Consider the following 22,858-nt stretch of genomic DNA (forward strand, 5'->3'; position numbering starts at 1 on the left):
GACCAAATCACACTTTTATGTGATTTGACCTATGAAAGTGGACACCAGATGCTCTACGACTCCCACGTAGTGAGGTGACAAGCTGGAACGTATGGATCAAGTGGTCGGGCCTCTTAGTCGCCTTCCTATGAACTCAGTTACAGAATCTGGCGTTTACATGTTTCCACCTAGCTGAACGTCGTTCATAGCAAAAGCCATTCCATAATCTCTAGACCAAACCCTCATCCCTCATTTTCTTTTATAAAGTTGTTGAATTCTGGCTAGTCAAAAATCTGTGAATGGTGAGAGAGAAACACACAGCATTGAATATTGAAATTTCGGGGGTCAAGCCAACAATGAGAAATATGTGAAACGTGACGTTGTTGTTCTGCCTGTCCAAGGTGTGTGAGTAAGATTATAGAACCAAGAACTCCACTGAGTACATGTATTGTCTTGATAACTATTGCGTGGAAGAAACATCATAAAACAAATACAATAACAGAAACAAAGAATTCCATTAATTCTTTATTTTCACGCAAAATATTACGGATCATTGAACAATACTGCTTTCTCTACTTTTCTGGTGGGAAGTCTACTGGAGTCAAAATATTTTATAATTATGTAAGAAAAAAAAGAATATTCTATATTTAGCACTTGAGGTGAAGTTATACGAAAGGAACTCTACTGCAAGCAATTCAGTAATATATAAAGTATGCCTTACAAGAATTTTAAGAATAAAATACTGTTGTCTTGAGCTGAAACCATGCCTAGTTTATTTTTTAACGTACTCGACAGAAGAAGAAAAAGAGAAACGGCCGGAAGCTTTCACTTATTATGTGACAGTGTGACGTAGAGACAGAAATCCCCCAACAGAACCTCTCAACTCTGTACAAAGGACATACAGGACAGTAATCTTGTGGTTGAACCGATGTTCATTATAATGTCACTTCTGTGCCCACTTCTATTCATTCCCAATCACTGCCAGCAAGTCTTTTGAAAGAAAATTAAGCGTATGTCTTTTCTTACATGATCTTCTGAACCAATTCTCTGATCTACCCTTCCTCATTCACTTTTCCGCTGAGTTATATAACCTCCAAATCCACCCAGGCCTGTTGAGTTAACAGGTTTATTTCTCGTGGTAAAGTTTCCCACCCAAAAAAACCCAAAACAACAACAACAGCAACAAAAACCCCGATAAACAAAACAACTTTCCCCACACTTCTGGCGTCCAAATTCATCAGTATCATTTTTCTATTTGTATGAATAAACACGACCTTGTAGCGCGTGTCACAGCTCACAGACAACATTCCGTGAACATCCGATAAGCTCACATGACAGGTTATACAACCGTTAAGAGAAAGCGACTACAGCAACAACAAAAATGAAATAGTAAAAGAGCAGTTTAAAGCTTTCCCAAGGACTGTCACTTTAGTCTCTCTTTCCCATTTGTGGATAAATACAAATCGAAACCCTCCTGAAAGAAAAGTTTTGGAGAAGAACAATGCTGAAGTTAAAGCCACTGAGAGTTGAGAGTAAAGTAATGATATTAAATCTTTATTGTAGTAATGCTGTTCATCTTTTATTATACAGACACATGAGTATCTGAATCTACTAAAGTTATAGAATTAATCATGAAAATGTTTCTACGAATTCTGATTAGACGGCGCGGGGTATCGACGCATGAGAGGTGATGACATCACAAAAGCCTTGTTAACTCGGTCGGCATCGTGTCCTGCCGCAATTTCATTCCTCTGCATTGGCTGTCTCTGTTGGAAGTAAAGCAAATTGAATATCACAGTAAACTATTACATAGTAAACTCACGGGCGCACTGGTATTATAAGTCTCAGTAAAACAATTAACCTAGCCTGAGGAGATTCTATATATGAATGTACATAATGTACCCCCCCCCCCCACTCTCCAATACATAGCAATATACAGAGGCAGAAATAGGTAGTTATATAGTGCACAGTAAGAATGGACAACAGACTGCTCTTTAGCACTATATTCAATTTTACTTCAACTGGGCTGAGAGCTATATTCCTTAGAACTTTCTCTCTCCTAGTCCCTTATCACTCCATTATCAATTACCAAAAAAGTAGCCAGAAGCATTACTACAATATATAATGTGTGTGTGTACATATACATATACTATATTATATACATATACTATACATGTATACATAATGTTTATATACAAATTATGTACCTTGTCTGAACGGCCACCTCAGGAAGAAAAAAATGGTTGTCTTAGAAAGGTGTGGACACCTTACACGGTGCCATTTTAGAGTAAAATAATCGCAAAGGGAAAATGGAACGGTGCTGTTTGTACAGGTGATTGCATTATACAGGTGGCCCTTATAGCAGATTCTACTGTATATACACAATCCTCAGCAAGGGGCTCTCCTCTCACCGATTTCCTTGAGCCTGGCCACGGTCATCTTGCGCACCTCCACCAGGGTGACTTGCACGTCAAAGTCCTTCTCCAGGAGTTGCTTCATCTCCACGCCCATTAGAGAGTCCAGACCCAGGGTGCCCAGAGTGACGTCATCAGCAAGATTATCCATGGTGTTCATACCTGGGAGGAAAAAAGACTTGGCATGAGAGAGATACCAGTGACACGTTGTGTACAGGGCTTTCCACCAAGATTATGTCCATTGAGCTTAATTTCTTTATCTTTTTCTTTTTTTGTGGGGGGGGGGGGGATAACACAAGAAGGGAAAAAAGAACCGTGATAAACCAGAAACTAAATGCATTTGTCCATTTCTTTACGACTGTGTTTGTTACTTGACATGTTTTTGTTTTTTTAAATCTGGGACTGGTTCTCTGCCATTTGTACACTTCCAAGTGGAATGAATAAAGCAGTGTGTCCATCTATGATGCATGTATGTACGTGTGAACACACATTATTAAGTCTATGCATAAAAGGGTGCTATATTTTATGTGAGAACTGAATGTGGCAAAAACATAATGAGAGTTGAAATTATTATAGTATTATCTATGAGGTGCAGGAAAGCTTCAGTGTTAGTTTAAGCGTACTTTTGAGAGTGTCACTCACCAAAGACCTTGCAGGTGGCAGCCATGAGAGACTTTTTGGCTCCTCCTGCTCCAGCACTTCTTCCCTCCTGATTTTTCTGTAGAGACACGGGCTGGTGGGAGGCGACCACGTCTTGATTCTTCAGAAGCAGGAAAGTGTCCATGCAGTGCAGACATGAGTCAATCTTTTGAATGCCCAGGCCCATGGCTAAAGGGAAAACGGTGAAAGTCGATATCACATAAAAAGAAGATATATTTCTTTGTCGTGAATAAAGACAATCTGGACACAGAAAAGGATGTCTTGGTGAAGCAGTGGCTTCTGAAACAAGACATCAGGCCAAAATAATGGTTGCATGTGTAAACCAAAGTGACAGTCGCAAATGTTCAGATCAAACCTACGCCAGAAGGATGCTCAAGGAGTTCCAGGATTTACTATTTTAAAAAATATAGTAAAAAAATTAAAATGGAAATTATACCTCTTTCCTAAAAAATATCCAAGACAGAATAATGTTTATGGTATAGTTAAAGATGGGCTGGAAATACAGCTATAAGCAATACTTAAATACTATTTAGAGATCTACGTTGCATCTTAAGATGTTGAACGGTCTATATGACATAAGTACCTATGAAAAGCTGGACCTTTGTAAAGGGTTTAACACAGAAAAATATTGCGACTCCATTTCAAAACATTAAATTCTGGACGTGTCTAGGGTGATTTAGAAATTATGATATTGTTTTTGAAGTGCAGGGAAATTCATCCCGTTGATCTGAGATACAAAGGTACTGAAACTTGTTCATAGTTTACTTAATTTCAAGCACACCATACACATTACTCGGTATCACTGCTGAAATCACCGCAGTACGATATACACAATGGCTTGAGAAAGATTAACGACAGTTGGTGATTGAGGGTGCGGTGGCGGCGCGGTTGGGGCGCTCGTCTCCGAAGCGGAAAGTCCGGGTTCGAGTCTCGGTTCGGACACGGATATTTTTCGTCCCCTCCTGCCCACCCAGCAGTAATGGGTACCTGACTTCAGTTCGGGAAGTAAAGGCGGGGTGGAAAGGAACTGGCCATCCTACCACAATATGTCGAAGGCTCGAACCCGGACTTTCCGCTTCGGAGAGGTTATATGCAACTTAATTGTATTCCTTGCAAGGACGTTCACTCGTGGACTACTCCGATGATCATTGCTATGGAAAGCCTGTTACTTGTGGATGGCAAGTATGGCTGCAGACATTCATTTTGAAGGCATCATTGATCTTTAAGAAATGACCTTAAAAATCAGAGGTTTTAGAACATCGAGAGTTAGGTAGTTATAACTAAACAGGTTATAAAAGCTACCCTGACATTGGAGAAACAGTTAAAACATTTTTACAGTCAACTAGGCTTCACGTGCCTCAATGAACCTATTTTTCAGGAGATGCAGCTGTTATGGTATTTTATGTTGCCTTGTAATCGTGTAGCATCAAGCTGGAACCGTAAAGCTTGGTCAGTGCTTTTGTTATCAAATAGAGCGAAAGCACTAACGCCCTGCGGAGTAGGAACAAACTTTTATAACTAATTCTACCTTCAAAAGTGGCCACCATGGCCTGTCCCTCTCGTTCAAAGCCAGTCTTGACCATGAAGGCTCCCACGTCACCCACGGCACCCCACTGGATGGCCATACCTACAAGAGAGAGAGAGAGAAGGTGCAAAATCCAGGGCAGAAAACGAGTAACGGACAAAGACTATAGAAGAAGCATTTGGACTATAGTAATTACTGTATCAACAGATACCATTGGCAGGAGAGAGGTAGCATACAGATTCCAAAGCCAGGACAGAGGATAATCAAGCTACATTTACTTTTGTTGCTATTAAACCATTTGGCACATACTTCTATGTACTATGCTAGAGCGCAATAAAAATGAACATAATAAAACAGAGAAATATAAATGCAGGAAATATTTGTCACGACGTGGTGGAACCAGGCACTCGTCATGTTTAGACATGTAGAGTTATTAGTATTATTTCAAAGCTTATTAATTTGTCTTACTTTCAATGGAAAAAATAGTCAACTATCTTGAAAAAGTCGAAATATTTGCTATTGAAGGAGGTGAGGGTCACCTAGTTTCAGAAGTAAAATCAGCGAGCGAATGGCCGCCAAAGTTTGGCGACTTCCAAAGCTTGAGAGTCCTAAGAAACTGCAAAGTTACATTTTTTGTCTTAAATCAACCTTTTTCTGCAAGTTCCAAACATAAATTGTGTTTTTAAATGAACCTTATAGGTGTCAAGTCCACAAACAAACAAAATTGATCAAAAATATCAAATAGAGAGAAAAATGCCAGTTTCTTCAATTTCATTATTTTGACGAACACCGGATTTCACCATGATGCCTCAAATATTAGTATTGGGTCTTTGTGGTATATTTTCTCCGGCAGACAAACAACCAGAAATGTCAAAACCCAGGAAGGAAGGGAAACAATGTTAAAAACAGTAACTTGACCAACAGACCCACCTGGCAGCCCGTCAGCTTTCCTCTTCTCACACGTTCTCTCCATCACGGAGTTTCCAAACCCGTAGTTTGTCTGTGCGGCGTTACCCCAGCCTGAGGCCATGCTGGAAAAGGGCACAAACCACCGAAGTTCTGACCCACACAGCTCACGAGACGCCTGGTCCATGAAGATTGTATCGTTGATTTTACTGTTGGCCGCTTCAGAGAATGTTTCACGATTCAGTTGGGAAAGGAAACGGTCATGCAGAACCTGAACACAGAGGAAGAAATAAGTGTATACTACAACGATGTACATGAGCAGATGCCTTCAAATCCAGGAACATTAGTGTGAGTCCAGAAATACAAGAGTTTTAGACCTAAAATACATTCTGTGACTTTCGAAAAACATGGTTATTGGTGTTAACAAGTGGGTGCAAATATGAAACTGAGAACGAGAAGGGTTATTTCTTACACACTATAACATTGCAATCCTTTAGCCTTCCTTATTTAAAAGCATCTTTACTGAAAAAGGTTTGTTGAAAGCTGAAGTTGTTCTGAAACGACAGCAATATAATGTCATACAGGGTACAGACTCCTCGCATTTCAGAATGTCCGAGCCTATTGTTACTTTCACGACTACGATTGAAATGAATACTGACACACTATAAACGTACCAGAGAGAGTACAAAAATGCCTCCTACAGGTCCCATCTGCTGAGCTTGCTGTATAAGTGCACGTGCATCAGCGGTGGACTTGAGCGTGGTGGTCACCACAGAGATGTTAGCTTTGTAGTTCTCTCGGAGGATCTTGATCTTGTGCTCCTGGTAGCCATTGCTCACACCACGCCTAGAGCCATACAGCAGAAGGGACAGGGTGTAAACACGGGAAGGTAAGTCGAGTTGGAGAGGGCTAACAAAGTCGATAGAAAGAAGAAGATCGTATAATGCTGAAAAAATGGTGAAATGGTATAAGTTTAACGCCTCTATCAACATTTGTAGTTTTTAAGAGGGGAGACTTTCGAGTTTAACGTCCAACTCCGAAAGGACCGAGCTAAATAGGAAATTTGGGTAAAGCACTTTTCTAAAGGACACAAAGTTGGACCTAGCTGAGGCTCGAACCCCCCCCCCCCCCCCTCGAACCAGCAAAATCATGATTTCGGGTCCTTAGCCAAACCTCTAGGCTAATAACGACACCACTTAATATTAGAACAAAGTGTTATTCTCCTCAATTCCACCCCCCCCCCCCTACTTTTCAGCGTTAGCACGTAAGACTTAGTGCTTCAATGACTACATTTCTACACCAGTAGCCACGTCTATTAAGATCGCTGTCGCTGAGAAACTCAGGCATTATTTCATCTCCTCTTCTATTCCGAACTAAATACTGGAGGGTAAGGCTTCTACCTGATTGTAACCAATCGATGAGGTCAGGAACTTTGACCTGAGTGGAAGTCTTATAACGCACTTTTAAAAACAAAAGCAAGTTCTCTAAAACACACCTGGAGGTGAGCACGATGTTCCTGGCACCCCTCTGCACCAGCCAGTGTGTTAGTTCCAGTCCAAACCCTCCAAGGCCACCACACAAGATGTACACTTTCCTGGGGTCACAGGTCGCACGCGGGTTAACAGGAAGACTCAAGGGGTGAGAGAGGAAACGGTTGTAGGACTCCTCCTCGCGAACCTAACACGGGTAAAATGGGACTAAATTGAATCTCAATCGATAAAAAAGCCCCAAAAGAGAGCACAACAACAAATAAGTGATTGGACAGATGGCTGAGTGTACATCCGGTACCAGTTGGCCAGATCCAACTCAGGAGAGCTGCTTTAAAAGCTCAAAATGTTGTAAAAGAGAAACCTTAAACAGTCAAAATCTCATTGGAAAGAGATACTTAAAACACTGAAATTCTCATTGAAGAAAGGTACTTAAAACCTCAAAACTTCTGGAGAGAGCCATTTAAAACACTCATAACCTCAAAAGAAAGCTTCCTAAAACACTCAAAAGCTCATGATTAATGAGCCATGTTTTCCCATAAGTAGAGAACTTTCAAATTCCTTTTCCTGCCCATTGAATTTGAGACCCTCATACTCAAATAGACATATGCACAGGTAATTTCAGGTGTTGCTGATACAGGTACTCGTTGCAAAAGGAGCCTCCCACAGACGGTAACATGTTATGCTTTTGTCCGGCTTGAAAGTGAAAGTCTTCCGAGGCAATGTGAACAAAACATACAGATGAGCGATGGGGACAGCTTTTTCTTGTGTTGTATTTCCCCGAATCTGAGTTTCAGTATCTTTTCATTCATGCATATTATTTCATCTTCCAAGAAAAAGATTTTCGCATTCTGACATTTTCCATAAATATATCTCACAACGTAATTTTGTCTAATACAAAACGTAACTTACCTGTTATCTAGAAAAAAAATGTAATATACATGAGCATTCACTCTTGGTGTGTGGATATGTGCATGTGTTTCAAAGTTACATGAGGTACCTCAATGACGACTTTTCCAAGCACCCTGTTCTCTGAAGCGGCTTGGAAGGCCTGGCTGATCTGCGCGGCCTCGTAAACGGTGGCACCGATGGGCTTGATAACTCCTCCTTCCAAGTCCTTGCCAACACACTGGATGAGCTTGGCATGGCTGGCCTTGTCGTTGAGGATGACCACTGTGTCTACACGTGTGTACGTCATGTTCTTCTGCATCAGTTTGGCCGCTGCAGACCACACAGGGATAACAGTTTGGGACATGAGGGACAATACAGTTTGCAAAATAGAACACCAGGACATTTGATCAGCGTGTCACAGCGATAGCTAAGATATACAACAGTTGATGACAGCAAGGATACCGTTTATGTGTATACGAGTCTGCAAGAGTTCGGAGGATGCCTTCATACATACATTATATCAATGTGCTACAGGAAGGGAACATTAAAATAAAACAATTTGTGAAATCAAGGACGACTATATACGGTGCATGTCGCTTTACGTCCTTCCCAGCTGTCCACAAGAGTCACAATAAAACACTATTGCAAAAAGTACTGATGCAGGAGGTTCTAGTTTTCTGCACAAACTTGCTTTGTGAGAGATGTTTTATGGAAAATGTCAGAATGCGGGAATCTATTTCCTGAAGGACAAAATTATACGATTGACTGAAAAGACACTGAACGAGGTGACTCACCGAAAGCTTCCACAACCTTGCTGGTGTTGGTGCGTCCCATCTCCACGTACTGACCGGAGCTGCCCAACGAGAAGACACTTTCCTCAAACAGTTCGTCATTGGCGAAAGGACTCAGAACCACGTCCACACCTGCAGCCAGCAATATACACGGCTCATCTTCAGAATACTATATATATTTATATATATATATATATATATATATATATATATATATATATATATATATATATATATATATATATATATATATATATATATATATACATACTGTGAGCTTTTAGTTTGGGGTGAAAATTTGAGACAAAGGAGAAACTAATCCTGACCAATAATACAGTAATGAGGACTAACCTAGGTCACATTTCATTATGACACCAGTGAGTGTAGCTTTGTTTCTGTTAACACTCTACACAAACCTTTCTGTGTCCTTAGGAGTGGCCGGTTTCATTATATTTTTGCTCTTATAAACACAAGGATATTTTCAAAGTGACTTTTAGCTGTCAGTGGTGACAGAAACTGAAGATTCAGTACAAATACACCTTAAATACACTAGTCACAGCGATCACAGCATGTCTATACCAAGTGTTCAGTATGAAAAGCTTTTGCAAACTCTCTAGTCAAACTGACATCATGACAAATGATTTTGACCTCTGTTGCAGTTCCTTTTTCACCCATCCCATGATCTTCAGTCTAATCGTATACCCTCAGCTACGCTCGTCACTTTAATATCACGGCAGGCATATCCGTACCTTCACCACTGGTCAATTTCTCAATGCCGTCAGTAATGCTAAGTTCTTGTCTCCGGAATATGATGTGAGACTCTGCTAGTTTGGGGAAATATTTCCTCACATACTTCCTCTCCTCTTCTGACTCGACTGTGGTGAAGACAATGGCGCCGACACTGAGAGCTGTTCGGATGGCAGCCTGGGGGGAGGGGGGATGCATATGAGTAAAATATAGCCACAGCAGCCGGATCTTTCTTTTTTTAGGGGGGGGGGGGGGTGACAGAGAATGATGTATCTCTCCACAAACATACTTCACATCTATTTTTTTTAAGTCTCACTGTGATAAAGTAAAAAATAAACTATAATGCCTGTACAGAAACAACTGAACAATGTTTCCGGTGGATACGACGAACACGAAAGCTGAACATTATCACCTATAGACATGACCCCCCCCCCCCCACTACACACACACAAACATACACACACAAACATACACACGCGCGCAAACACACATGGGCACATTACCAAACTTATACACATTTTTACATCCTTTCACATAAACAGCTGCACACAGCCAAATCCAGACATGATTCTCGACCACACACACACACACACACACACACACACACACACGCATACACACACATACACACACATACATACATATGCACAAACACACACATACACATGCACAGACAGACACACACTTATACCTACTGTCCAAGACTCTATGACCTCGAAAAAAAATAACTTCTGCAAATTGGCCAGGATCTACACCAAATTTGAGAGGACCTTCGTTTGACTCCATAATCTATGCTCAAATTTGAACTGGTCAGATGAGCCTGTTTCATCAGCAATGTCTTGGAGTAACCGAGAAAAGGCCTTTTGCGTTAGAAAATACGCTGAATTTAAATTTGATAAAAAGCTTCAAGCCAGTTATTGGGGGAAATAGGAGTTGATTCGAGATCAAGACCTGGTGCACCTTTGAAAAATCAGTTCAGGGCGTTACAATCAGTTCAAGGTGCGCGAATTTCTGTCAAAAAGCCTTGATTACGGGAGGGAGTAAGCATAAACAAACCATGGGACACCCTGAACACGCACAAAGCATTTGAACAGTGTCATTTGCAGACATTGCGTTTCCAGCCCTTTTGCCACCCACCCGCTCCCCCCTCCCAAAAAACGAGCGCACACACACACACAAATACACAAACGCACGCACACACACACACACACACACACACACACACACACACACACACACACACACAGAGAGAGAGAGAGAGAGAGAGAGAGAGACAAACGCGCTCGCGCACATACACACAGAGCAGGACTTACTGTGCCCATGGCCGTGGCGCCCGAATGTATAAGAATCGTTTGTCCCTCTCTCAACGGATTCTTCACCACAAGAGCGTAGTAGACCGAGAAGTAGGCGTACGGTACAGAGGCTGCGTCCTTCATGGTCCAACTGTCAGGAAGGTCCACAGCGAGACCTCGTGAGTAGTTGACACCAGTGGACAAAGCCTGAAGGATTGGGACATGGGAGGTTTTAATACGAGTTTTGCTACACTTGCAACACAAATAGGTCATATAAGTGTCGACATGAGAGGTGAAACAGTGTCTTATGGACGAAGGTTCGTAACAATGCTCAATCAATCCCTATGAAATAAAAGATATTGTAAGGCTTCACCACAAACAGTGTATAATTATGTGGATAAATGTGTAATATGAATGATAAACACAGATGCCAAGATGACAAATCATGGTTACTAAAATATTAAGTAACAGTAAACCTATAAAGAAAATGTTAATTCAGCATTTGGTGGTTTATAAACATTATCTACAGTAACGCATTTTATAAGGAAGTATACACGTAAATGAGTGCCAAATACGTCGGAATGAAGCATCATGCTGCATGAGCCAACGGAGCGCAAACACTAAAAGCCCAAAGGCTATACTGTGACAGTATCGCTTCCACTCATCGGCTTACCAAACCAGGGACAAGACCAATAACTCTAGTTCCGTTGACACGTCTGCCCACAAACTCGTAGCCGAAGAGACCATGATTGAAACGCCACTGAAGGTCTGCTGTCTTGGGAATTTTTCCTGGCATGAAACAGATCACGGTGGAATCAGTCAATTTGAAAACCATACTTTTTTTTATCAGAAAATGCCATCGACTTTTTTGTGCACATTTAAAGTTTATGAATTTACGAACACATCGCTTTACAGTTTTGAACATAGAATAAGGCAATGTGCGATTTCAAAGGACCATGAAAGTGAATCTAAAACTCAGCAAAAATGACGACAAGTGACAAAGTAATTTTACTCTATATAGATATTCATACACTATTTCAGTAATCTCTGTGCCAGAAATGTTGAGCTCTGGCCTGAAACTTATGAACGCTGAAGACATTATATAACTTTACAAGGTAAAATTGAAGTAATTTCCAACGCTGAATGATAGTAATAAGGCTCAAACATACAAACATGAATCAAATAAGATCAAAGAAATTTGCCCCCTCTAGTAAAACTACAAGTGACGAACAGCTACTAGGTAAGAACTCTAGCACTTATGCAAAGACCCACTCTGTGCACCAGATCTAGAGAAAATCAATACAAATAGACTGCAAATATCTCACATTCGTGCGTGAGAATAATTTAATTTTTCAGACCACAAAATCTGAACAATACTTGGAAGGTATAAAATAGAAAGAGGTAACTGGTATCAAATATACAATTTTGAAGAAGGATTTTTGAGTCATATAACCAAAAAATAACATTTCATTGTTTATACAAAAGACATTTTGATGAGTTATCGAAAAGATTAGGGATTTATTCTTTTAATTTGTCCATGGATGACTCTTTAGAAAATGAGATTTATACAATTTCAAAAGCAGAAAATATTACAAGACCGCATGCATGAAACATTTGCCACGCAAAAACATAACTTTTGTTTTAATGTCATCTTACTTTAGCTTCTGACTTTTGCCAGCAACTATATACAGGTGTGCGTAGACCTACCATGAGCACACAGTATATCTCTGTCATTGAGAGCGCTGTAGTAGACCGAGCAGAATTTGTCGTTGTCTCTCTCCATGAAATCATCAGTGGCTAGCATCTCCTTTCCACTGCTGGTCCACCGGGCACTGCTTGGATCTCCAATCACAGGCACAGTCACATAGGCATCCGCGGCCCGGGCAGAGTTCTTGAAAGATGCTGAAAAGTGGAGAAGATAAAAAATTAAGCGCATGTTCCCAAGTTCCTTACCTAGAGGTCTGTCTCTATCTGTGTTATTTGACATAGTTGTCTGTAACATTAAGTCGCACCCTTCTTGGGGCTCTTTACAGCCATTTAGCTTTGTTCCTCCCACTTCATTACAAGCTGTCTTTCATCATGAGCGAGATGTAATGATACTAAACAGATAATCAATGTAATGTCTTATTGTGGGCATGTGCACGACCACAAGTATTAATGTATGTGTGTGTTTGTTTATTTGTTTGTTTGTTTATGCCTATTACGTGGACGTGAGACTCACTGTCCAGGGGTTTGCGGGCAAAGAATCCCCAACGCCCATCCCTGAAGACATTTTGGTACAGGTCCAGACCGACCACCGTCTTCTGGAGTCGCTCGATGGACAAATCAGCTTTGTCAGTGGTCTCTTCCAAGTTACTGCAGAGAGCAAACCTCACTTTGTCACCTCCAGGCTCTTTGCGCAGACACTGATTGCGGGGAGAGTAAAGTTCAAAGGTCAGTCGACGGGGAGATATGGAAAGAGTGGGAAGAGAAACAGAAGTGTATTGCTCAGTAATGTGGGTAGAAACAGCAAGGAGTGAAAGGAAACAATATTACTATACTAAGGTTGTTAAAGGCCATTGCCCGATTGCCTGATGCAGACAAACGTTGCCGATATGCTTGTAGAATATATTATACTGAAGTTGCCTAGCTTAACAGATTATATTTAGGAGACATTTAGATCCATTTTATCTAGAAGCCTGATAATCTTATCCAAATGGGGTTATCTAAATTACAAAGACCGGTTGAGTCATGTAAGATGAAAGCAAAACGAAATGTCTGGCAAGAAACACAGAGAAAAATCCTGCTTTAAGTAAAATATTGCAACTGGGTTGATTCATTTCACAGAACCTCAGCAACTGAAATGCGTGTATGAAATACCAAATGGCCGTGGGGTAGGCAGTTGCATACCTGTGGTTTACTTGAAAGAAGAAGGCAAGGACTACAGCTGAGGAAGCATGTGGCTTTATTTTGACCTTTGCATGAAGACTTAATTTCAGAGCATAGCCTAGGAAACTCAGAAATGTGTACAGTCGAAACTGTCCAAGATGGCAATCCATTATCGAGATGAAAACTGGATGTCTTAGACAGATGGACGTCGTAGAAAGTGTCGTCGTTATATAGAGGAGACACGAGGGGGGGGGGTTGGAAGTAGCCGTTTGTACAAGAGGTGGTCTTGGACAGGTGGCGGTTAGAGCAGGTTTGACAGTACTTCTCTTTCAGGGCATGGATTACATCACATCTGCAGTCCAATTTAGTATAGTAGGGATCTTCATGTGACTACAAAGCAGGTTTGGCTTTTCATTAGTAAGTCTAGACATCAGCCGTAGACTTAGAGTGTAAAGATTTTTTATTCGATTGTAGTCCGCGTATTTTATTTTTTTTTTTGGGGGGGGGGTTCTAGAGGATTCAGTGGTATATTACAAACAATGTTAATTGTTCTAATAGTGTGTACACCACTGTGTCTCGTGTGATAAGGCCATACACCCTCACCTGTACAAATCCAAAGATACCGCTATTGGCCGTCTCCGATACCAGCCAGAGTCTTTTGCCACTGTCGGAGGGTTCTGCCTCAAGACGAGCCATCTCTCTTTGTATGTCCTCCAGCCAGGAGCACTCAAGGCCCTCCATGTGGATAAAGGTCGGGTTGATGGGGATCTTTGGCTTCTTCCTCAGCAAATACATTGTGGACAGCAGGCCGTCCGACTTGCGGTACACGAGGTCAAGGTCACGTTTGGCAAAGTACGACTGCCAGGTGCTGTGGTAGAAACAGGATGAACAGAACGCTTTAGACTTTCTTACAATTCTATCAGCTGTTGTCTTTCAATAAGTGGGTGTGTTAATAAAATCCTTGAATTTAAAGTTCCACCCAGCAGTTCACATTTTGTTAACCTCACAAGGAACTGGGGGGGGGGGGGGGTGTTATTAAGAAAGAAACCTTTCGTCTCATAAGAAAAACCAAACACGTAAATAAACATGCACAGATCTGAGTTATGCTCACCTGTCGGTCATGAAGCGCCCGTACTCTCGAGTGCCGTTGGTGGTGGGCAGAGTAACGTTCTGGTGTAGACCCTCCAGGGCTACAAAGAGCGGGAAGTTGTGCGTTACTTCTTGCACCAGAATGAACCCACCGGGTACAACATTGTTGACCAGATCTGTCAAAGCACTCACCACGTTGGCCTGAAACAGTTAGGAGTCAGGGGTGCATGGTGCTTAGAAAATGCGGTCCAATATTGGGGCAGTTACAAAAATAGTGCGCTTAAAGGTTGACTGCGGCTGGGGAGGTATAGCCCCTAGCTTACAAGGATGTACATGCATTGTTCAACTGCCAAACCTTGTCTTACTTTGTAAAAGTTAAGTATCATTATTCTAAAACCTTTCCAAGTCAACAAAGACTTTTTCTAATATATTTATGGACACAACAGAGTTTAGTGTCTACAGCTGATATGAACTACACTGAGAATTAACTATGTTGCTTCCATACCATTGTATCAATGTTTCACACTCCAAGCAAGACAAGTTAGAAATTTTATAGTGCTGACAAGGGAGCAAAATAATTTTATTTTAGCCTGCATCATGTTCAGAGCTTACTGACCTAAACACAATAAGATCACTGATGCTCAGCGGTGAAAAAGACAAATTACTGAACATGCACCTCAAGACTTTCCACAAAGGTAACTTACTTGTTTATGCAGTACATTTTTTAGCACCAGCAGATTGGCCTCTACACTGGGGCTGGATCCACCACTAGCTGGATCCCACGTGACTGCCTTCATGCCAGGACCTTTGAAATCCTTGGGCAGATCGTCTTTGTCTGTGGCTGTGTAGTTGATGCCACTGCGCACCTGCAGACGTGGCACAATGTGTCTGTGGGGACATATATATATATATGGCGTCACAATGCGTCCCAAGAATTTCTTTTAATTGAACATAAGAAAAGGTCTACGTTTATATTTCTATTACTTGATAAGGAACATTGTGCTGTCAATGAGAATTATTGGAAAGATATCGTATGGAAGCACTGAAAGACATGCTCACTAGCTTAAATCTTAAAACTAGATTTTTCTGACACATCAAGCTTAAATCAGCTTCTTTCAAGCACACTATTAAATTGTCAGAACTGTTTGAGAGGTCAAACGAGAAAAACATTTTTAAAAGTGGTGGATTGGACACAGGTAAAGAATCCGTTAGAAATAGAAACAGAAACGCTCTGAAATGAAACCCCCTTCAATTTGTTATCTCTGGTGGAGTGTGCACCTGTACATCCTACTGCTGGCTGCGTCCACTTCTAACACGGTGTGTTTGCCGTCAGGAAAGTTGTACTTGACTATTTCCAACGCAGCGTTTAAGATCTCTGTAGAGCTGAGACTGTCAAGAAGTCGATCTTGACTCAGTTCCGCCCTGCTGGACGCCATAATACCACTCACAGCTGTTATAGAGACGGGAAAAACAAGTTCAAGAGTGAGGTAAAACAAAAGAGTCTACGTTAAGTTACAATTGAAAGTTATGTCTTTTGATTTACACAGCAAAATTTCAAGAGCATTAGCAGCATGCATCTTGGTAAACTGCCTCCCACCGGCCTCAAATAGACTACGGTCTCCACCCAAGAAGTTAAAATACCAGTACTTTACTTGTACAACTTTACAAATAATAAGTAAACTGAAGAAAGAGAACTTGACAGTATTCCAAACATGAAAACCCGTTCGAGTGTAAGCCTGGACACAGTTGGGGTTTTTTTCCCAAGAAAAAGAATATATTTGATCCTATAGTTCTTAAACTTCAGTAAAAACTATGGAGCTACTGTTGTATTCCCTGTCCACCATTTCACATAATTAGCCAGAACAAACACGCCGAACATAGCAGACAATAAAAAGGTATACCCCTGGGATCTGTGCTTGTGCCGGCCGGAGGGAAAATTTTCTTCAGAGTTTTTGCCAACCCAGAGTTGGGAAGTTGACATGCCTTAGTTAGGTCTTCGTCGGAAGATTTAGCTGCCTTGAATCGGAACTCCTTCAGCGCGTCGGCGACAACCTGGGGAAGTGCCGTTTTCTTTGTAATAGTGTGGCTTTGGCAACAGTTAAAACAAAAATTGGAAATTTGTCCAGGGAATCACAAAATATGAAGCACGTTGATTCGTTTCTAAAGACTGAATTGAACTGGTTGCCACCTCTCACAGGAGGTAACAGTAACTACTCTAATTACTGGACTATGCAGGTCATAAAGTGTTCCAAGATACTTTGGTTTTTCACAGACGTAAGTTCATGTAACTATAAATTTGTCTGCAGGACGTCTGTCACCGACATTTTTTTTTCTTTTATGAAAGTGTTATTCTTTGCTACGAGGAACCAGAAGTGATTGATCCTTTAAACCAATGGATACTTTTTAACACTGCACAAGATGCGCATATTAGTCATTCTATTTCTCTGAGATAGCTTCAAATAGCTGCAATATACAACACCATCCATCCGCCAGGGTTTCCTGTTGCTGTACCTGCTAACATTCAAATAACGCATTCTAACTATCGCGCAACTGTTTCAAATATTGTAAACATTTTACTTTGCCAATAACAAGCAAGCATAACGTTCTTGTTCTTATCCTAGCAAGATCAAGCAGCATTTTAGTTATTCCCACAACGGTTGGACCACCGTCTTAATCAAAATACTGCAAATAAAAAATCTAGCTATCACTTTAAAAGGGTGTGTTCTGGTTGCTGTTTCAGAACTAGGAGAGTTTTTAAAAATGGTTCAAAAGTCGCCTTTTACTCCTTAGTTAAGAAAAACAAGATTAGATAATTAAGCACATAACAATAACAATATTCTGATATTACAACAATCTGTAAAACCAAAGCCCATGTCTCCTTCGTGGATAGACATTTTTCAAAACTTACACCACAGACCTAAATTGCTTACAATCGGCAATTCTAAATAAAAACCCACAAAAAACAACCTCGAATTCCAAAGAAATAAAGATCAAAATGAGAATTGCTCTCCCTCCAAATCAGCCTCACTCAACCTTTGCGGAAGTAATAGACAGTGAAAGGGAAAAAATGTATAGGACTGAAACCCACGAAGTTTTAAAAATTAGCAGATCATGCAGAAACAACTAACATCTTTGTTGTCAGAGAGCAGTGGGAAATTGCCGCCCTTGAGTGCCTCGTCCAGCCCTTTCACTGTGTACTGTAGACAGTCGGTGGCGTACTGGCGCAGAGTCTCGTCTGTGGCTTCTGGGACATTGGCAATGTAAGGTACAAACCTGCAAGGGAAGTAGGTAGTGTGTGTGTGTGTGGGGGGGGGGGGGAATTAATAATAATAATCATAATAATAATAATAGATAGCATTTTTATAGCGCATATCCCCACTCAACAGCAGGCTCTATGCGCTTTACACTATATTATTACCCCAGCAGACCATAGAACACTCCGAAACATTCTCAGCTTCCCGGGAAGCATACAGTGCAAGCAGCCGATTAAGCGCTCAAACACTAACAAACTGACAAGACCTTTCGCCGTCTATAGCCGGGTACCTATTCCCACCTGGGTGAAGTGAGGAAAATTCGTGTTAAGTGCCTTTCCCAAGGACACAACGTCGGGTCCCTGACGGGATTCGAACCCACGACCTTACGGTTGCGAGTCCGAGAGCCTAACCACTAGGCCACCGACGCCACAATTAAGATATTAAATCCGTGTAAAAGAAGGTGATTTGTCAATGTAAAGAACTGGGATATTCGTAATGTTGGGTACAAACTTGCAGGGGGGAAGAGGTTGGGGGGGTGTAACAAAGAGATTACAGAGTAAATAAAGGTGATTCGCCAATGTAAAAGAAAAATGGTAAGAGTCAGTGGGTGAAGTAATGACAAGTGTGTAACTAAAGAGACGTTGGCTTGTGGGGGCCAGTCTTTCAGTTTTTAAACCGCATTGGTCCAATTAGCTGTGTCGTTATCTCTGGACATTTGAATATAGAAAATGTACGACACAAACAGTTTTTACTGCAATGAAACAACAGTGCCTACTGCCACACTCATCTCTGCAGGTATACGCATTATTCCGGAGGCAAAAATTACGATAAACAAAAAAGCTTTTTGATTTGCCTTCAACCTTTGACCAAGGGTGTGGGCTCTGAAATGGTCTCGTTATCATGGCTTGATTAAATGTGCAATCAAAATATTGCCTTAAAAACGTCTGTGTTAGTACAGTAGCCATATGCCTGGCCATGTCTTTTTCATCCCAAAAAACATAAACAAATTGTATGAACTAAAACGACAGTCATTCCCCAACAATGTTTAGAATCACAGCTTCCCTGTTTCACCGCTGACATGAACTCAATTTAACCCCCGAGGTCATCATTTGCCTCGACATAACAATAAATTAGTTTCCAGGGTCATAACTGATAACTTAACTATTCCTCAGGTGATTACTGGTGCCTGCCCTTTTATCTCCTCTATGATGGCAAAACATTAGCAGCTGGTCCCTTGCTGAATTGTCAACCACCATTATCAAAAACTGTATTTTATTCACCCAAAATGTTTGACGTGCAGTCGAAACAGTCTGAGACGGCCCCTATTGTTTAGGAGAAAATTAGCCGCGTTAGACAGGTGAAAGTCTTATACAGTGTTATTTTTGTGTTTAAAAAACCACTAGGAAGGAAGTAGCTGTTTGTATAGGTGATTGTCAGGTGGCCATTTGGGCAGGTACGACTGTAGAATATTTGAAATTAAAAGTAGGCTGCAAAAAAAAGAACTTTGTTGCATTCTAAAAACATAACGTCACCGGTTTGGTTGTGAAACTCTCCTCCAACATCACTCCAGAAATCATATCATCATTTCTCCTGGTGAACCCTGACACGGCTGCTTCCTCGAGTAACAACCAACGAATATCTTACCTGATCTCCTCCAGAAGTGGATCCCCTGATGGGTTAGGTTGTGTGTCCACCAGGCCAAATCCGATAAACTTGAACACCTCGCTGGTGGCGTAGTCCATGGCTTGGTCATAGCGCATCTGGGACACTGGAACCAACAGTAAGCATTTAGACAACGCACACTGGTACTCGCTGAGGTTGTGGTTCGGAACCGTTAGCGCTGGTTTGCAACACAAGAAAACTGTTTTGTAATATTCAGTAATAACACCCCCCCCCCCCCAAATCATTGCAACCATCCAAACTATTTCTTAGCCTTATCGTGTAAATGTTTCTTTTTATCACTAAATCTGTTGTCTTTCTTATATTTTCAACAGTCACCCGTCTGTCTTACTACGTCCATCGTTCTTTCCGTCTCCTCTTCGCCTCTTATTCCCGCCGATGTCCTCTTCCCATTGCCACAACTGCTCTTCAATGTTTCTGGATCACCTCTTTCTCCCCCACCCCCCTTCTCTCTCTCTCTCTCTGTCTGTCTCTCTCTCTCTCTCTCTCTCTCTCTCTCTCTCTCTCTCTCTCTCTCTCTCTCCCACTACTCCTCCTCCTCTTTCTCTTCCTCTCTGCTTCCATTATTTTTTCCTTGTCCTCCCTGCGCACCTTATCTTCTCATTATTACAATCCTTCCTTTTCACAGCTTACAACAACCCCTTTCGCATCTGACATCCCTTCCCTCCATCATAACTCCTCCCTTTCACACCGTTCAACATCCCTTCCCTCAATAACGGCTCCCTCTTACAGCTTCCAACATTCCTTCCCTCCACAACTACTCCCTTTCAAAACTCTCAATCCCTTCCTCCATAGCTCCTCCTCCCTTAACCCAAGTCCTATAACAAATTTTTGTTGATGCATATTCACTTTTTATGATTTTTGCTATGTCAAAATCTCAACACCGAGATAAACAAACAATAACAACAACAGCAGCAGCAGCAGCAGCAGCAGCAGCAGCAGCAGCAGCAGCAGCAGCAGCAGCAGCAGCAGCGACGGCGTCGGCAGCAGCAGCAGCAGCAGCAACAACAACAACAGCAACAACAACAGCAACAACAACAGCAACAAATTTATTAATGCAGGTTCTCACAACACAGTAGTCAGGTTCCATTATATCACCTGGTGTCTCCACTCCAGCGTGCTGCTGCTCTATGATGTGACCTGCGTCCAGGTAGACAGCATCGAAGGAAGAGGGCGCCAGGTGGCTGTCTGCCTTCAGGATGTAGACGGCTGCTTGCAGGAAACAGTCCAGAAAGGCAATCCACTGACCTTTGTAGTCAATGTTGACCACTGAGGATGAAAACAGGACATAGGGAAGGAGAGAAACGGTTATATGGGAGGGTGAAATTATGGATGAATGAAAAATGTGTTGGGCAAAGAAGAGTTTAATGATAGAATTTGCATTACCCACACACAAAAATGAGAATTCATTTCTGCATGTCTGTTTGTCTGTCAGAGTTGATGTCTAGGAGTAAGTTTCAACAGTAGGTCTCGTATGTCTGTGTAGGAATACCTGGATACTTGGAGGTGTCATCTCTGGCTCAGAGGTTAACGTGCAATGACCCATCATTGCTTACGGTCGCTATCTGTCGTTATACACTTTGCCATACATAAGCCAGTCCATACCTTTATGCTATCGGTCAACATTGCTCATTGTCCACCATTAGCCCTTTTGTCCTACATCTTGTCTTCTAGAATTTCCTTCATAGCAATCTGGGGGCGTTTTATATGATCAAAGTATTGTATTTTTCTGGGGGGGGGGGGGGGGGTTCATTTTGATAAACAGGATTTGTCATGCAGGGGTATAATATTATTATTATTATGTCTGTTTATGTGAGCGTCTGACCATGTCTATCCGTGAATAGTTTTATTTCGGCTCTTATGTCCATTGCAAAGATCAAACACAATTTGTTTCTGTACATATTTGTCAGTTTGAACACTTTAACCCAGTAATATTTGCCTCTTCGTGAATATGCTAGTGCGAGTTCCCAGCCCTGTCTGTCAGTCCGTCTGTGTGCATGCCTATGTCTACGCCTCACCCTGTCTATCTGTGCTAGCGATGCCACGGAAAGGACCAGCATAGTCCAGTCCTCGGTGCAACAGAGTCAAGTAGATCTCATCTCGAGTCTGAAGAAAGTCGGGCTTCTTGTCGTTGCGCTTCGATTTCTGAAACAAGTGTGAAAACGGCGTTGAAACTGTTATAGGGCTGAGATGAGCAAAAGAAAGGATGTATGAACAGTAGCCACGTGCTGTTTAACCATTCTGTAAAGTAACAGACCCTCGGCGACATTTTGGAGAGAGCAACGGAGCATCAATGGACATGTCCGGAATGCAGGGATGTTGCTTCCTGAAACAATGAACAATGAACAATAAAGAATGTAAATTAAAAGCCATCCAAATGAGAGTTCCAGTATCTCAATGGGAAAGGCTGGCAAGTGGGAGACAACGAGTGCACGAACAGCCTGTATGTACACAACCTGAATCTTAATGTGTGCGGGCATAATTCTATATACAATGATTTCCAGTGTATAAGCACAGCAAAATACAATGTTTCATTGTGAAAGGACAGTATGTTACGAGAGCAGTGTTTACCTTGTCTGTGGTGTAGCAGTAAGGTGATTCGCTGCAGTCTGCAGGAGACATGAGTTCGATTCCCGAATGGCGAGCTAATCTTTATTGAGTATCTCAGGGTTTTTTTTCTGGGGTGTTGTATCCCTCTCAGCCCAGGTTGGTGAAGACAGGCAGCGTCGGAAGCCTGCCTCCTACATGTTGTAACTTGTGTTGATGTTGGCGTAAAATCACCTACATTTAAAAATGTATGCCTGTGACAACCTGACTCTTAGTGTGAGGGGATATTTTTACAAATTTCAAACATGAGGATTTTAGGGAGTAATCACAGATGTTGCAGTGTGTCAGTGTGAGAGAGCATTATATTACAGAGTGTTTCGGTGCGTGAGCACAGCATGGAGTAGACTGAGGACACATAAACATAAACATACAGACTCACAATTTTCTCGTCCAGCTCCTTCATCTCATTCTTGATCTTGGGTGCCTCAGAAGCTAGACAGATTTTGCCGTTGGCAACCAGCTCGTTGTTCTCTGTCACCTCAAACTCCCCAGTGCGTAGCAGACGACACGTGAAAGTCAGTTTACCTTAAGGATAGGACACGAACGTTTTCAGCATTGTCCTCAACAGAGACATCATCATTGTCCTTATATACAACACTAGCAATAGCCACAACTGTAAATTCTGCAGTTGCTACATGTGTTTCCATCACAAATACAGCTCTTCTGCG

The 22,858-nt window shown here is 41.6% G+C and overlaps 2 protein-coding genes and 1 non-coding gene across 3 annotated transcripts; all 3 read right to left on the minus strand.

The window, feature by feature from the left end:
• Window positions 1-491: 491 nt before the first annotated feature.
• LOC106011601 lies at window positions 492-2,616 on the minus strand. Its single transcript, XR_004858477.1, has 2 exons — window positions 2,391-2,616; window positions 492-1,745 (listed from the first exon to the last, which is right to left on the minus strand). It is a non-coding gene; the product is annotated as an uncharacterized LOC106011601 (transcript).
• Window positions 2,617-3,027: 411 nt separating this feature from the next.
• On the minus strand, window positions 3,028-13,730 carry LOC101847488 (fatty acid synthase). The gene is made up of 13 exons (XM_035969442.1): window positions 13,593-13,730; window positions 12,914-13,097; window positions 12,400-12,594; window positions 11,366-11,481; window positions 10,714-10,899; window positions 9,403-9,577; window positions 8,657-8,785; window positions 7,972-8,192; window positions 6,980-7,161; window positions 6,159-6,330; window positions 5,509-5,755; window positions 4,582-4,680; window positions 3,028-3,221 (listed from the first exon to the last, which is right to left on the minus strand). Exons 1-13 carry the CDS (start codon window positions 13,728-13,730, stop codon window positions 3,028-3,030), a joined length of 2,238 nt encoding a protein of 745 aa, XP_035825335.1.
• Window positions 13,731-13,849: 119 nt separating this feature from the next.
• LOC118477589 lies at window positions 13,850-17,939 on the minus strand. Its single transcript, XM_035969457.1, has 2 exons — window positions 14,672-17,939; window positions 13,850-14,428 (listed from the first exon to the last, which is right to left on the minus strand). The coding sequence occupies exons 1-2, from the start codon at window positions 14,680-14,682 to the stop codon at window positions 14,080-14,082; spliced, it is 360 nt and encodes a 119-aa protein (XP_035825350.1). The 5' UTR covers window positions 14,683-17,939; the 3' UTR covers window positions 13,850-14,079.
• Between the last annotated feature and the right edge of the window lie 4,919 nt (window positions 17,940-22,858).

Source organism: Aplysia californica, unplaced genomic scaffold (genome assembly GCF_000002075.1).
Source record: "Aplysia californica isolate F4 #8 unplaced genomic scaffold, AplCal3.0 scaffold00146, whole genome shotgun sequence".
Classification (NCBI taxonomy): domain Eukaryota; kingdom Metazoa; phylum Mollusca; class Gastropoda; order Aplysiida; family Aplysiidae; genus Aplysia; species Aplysia californica.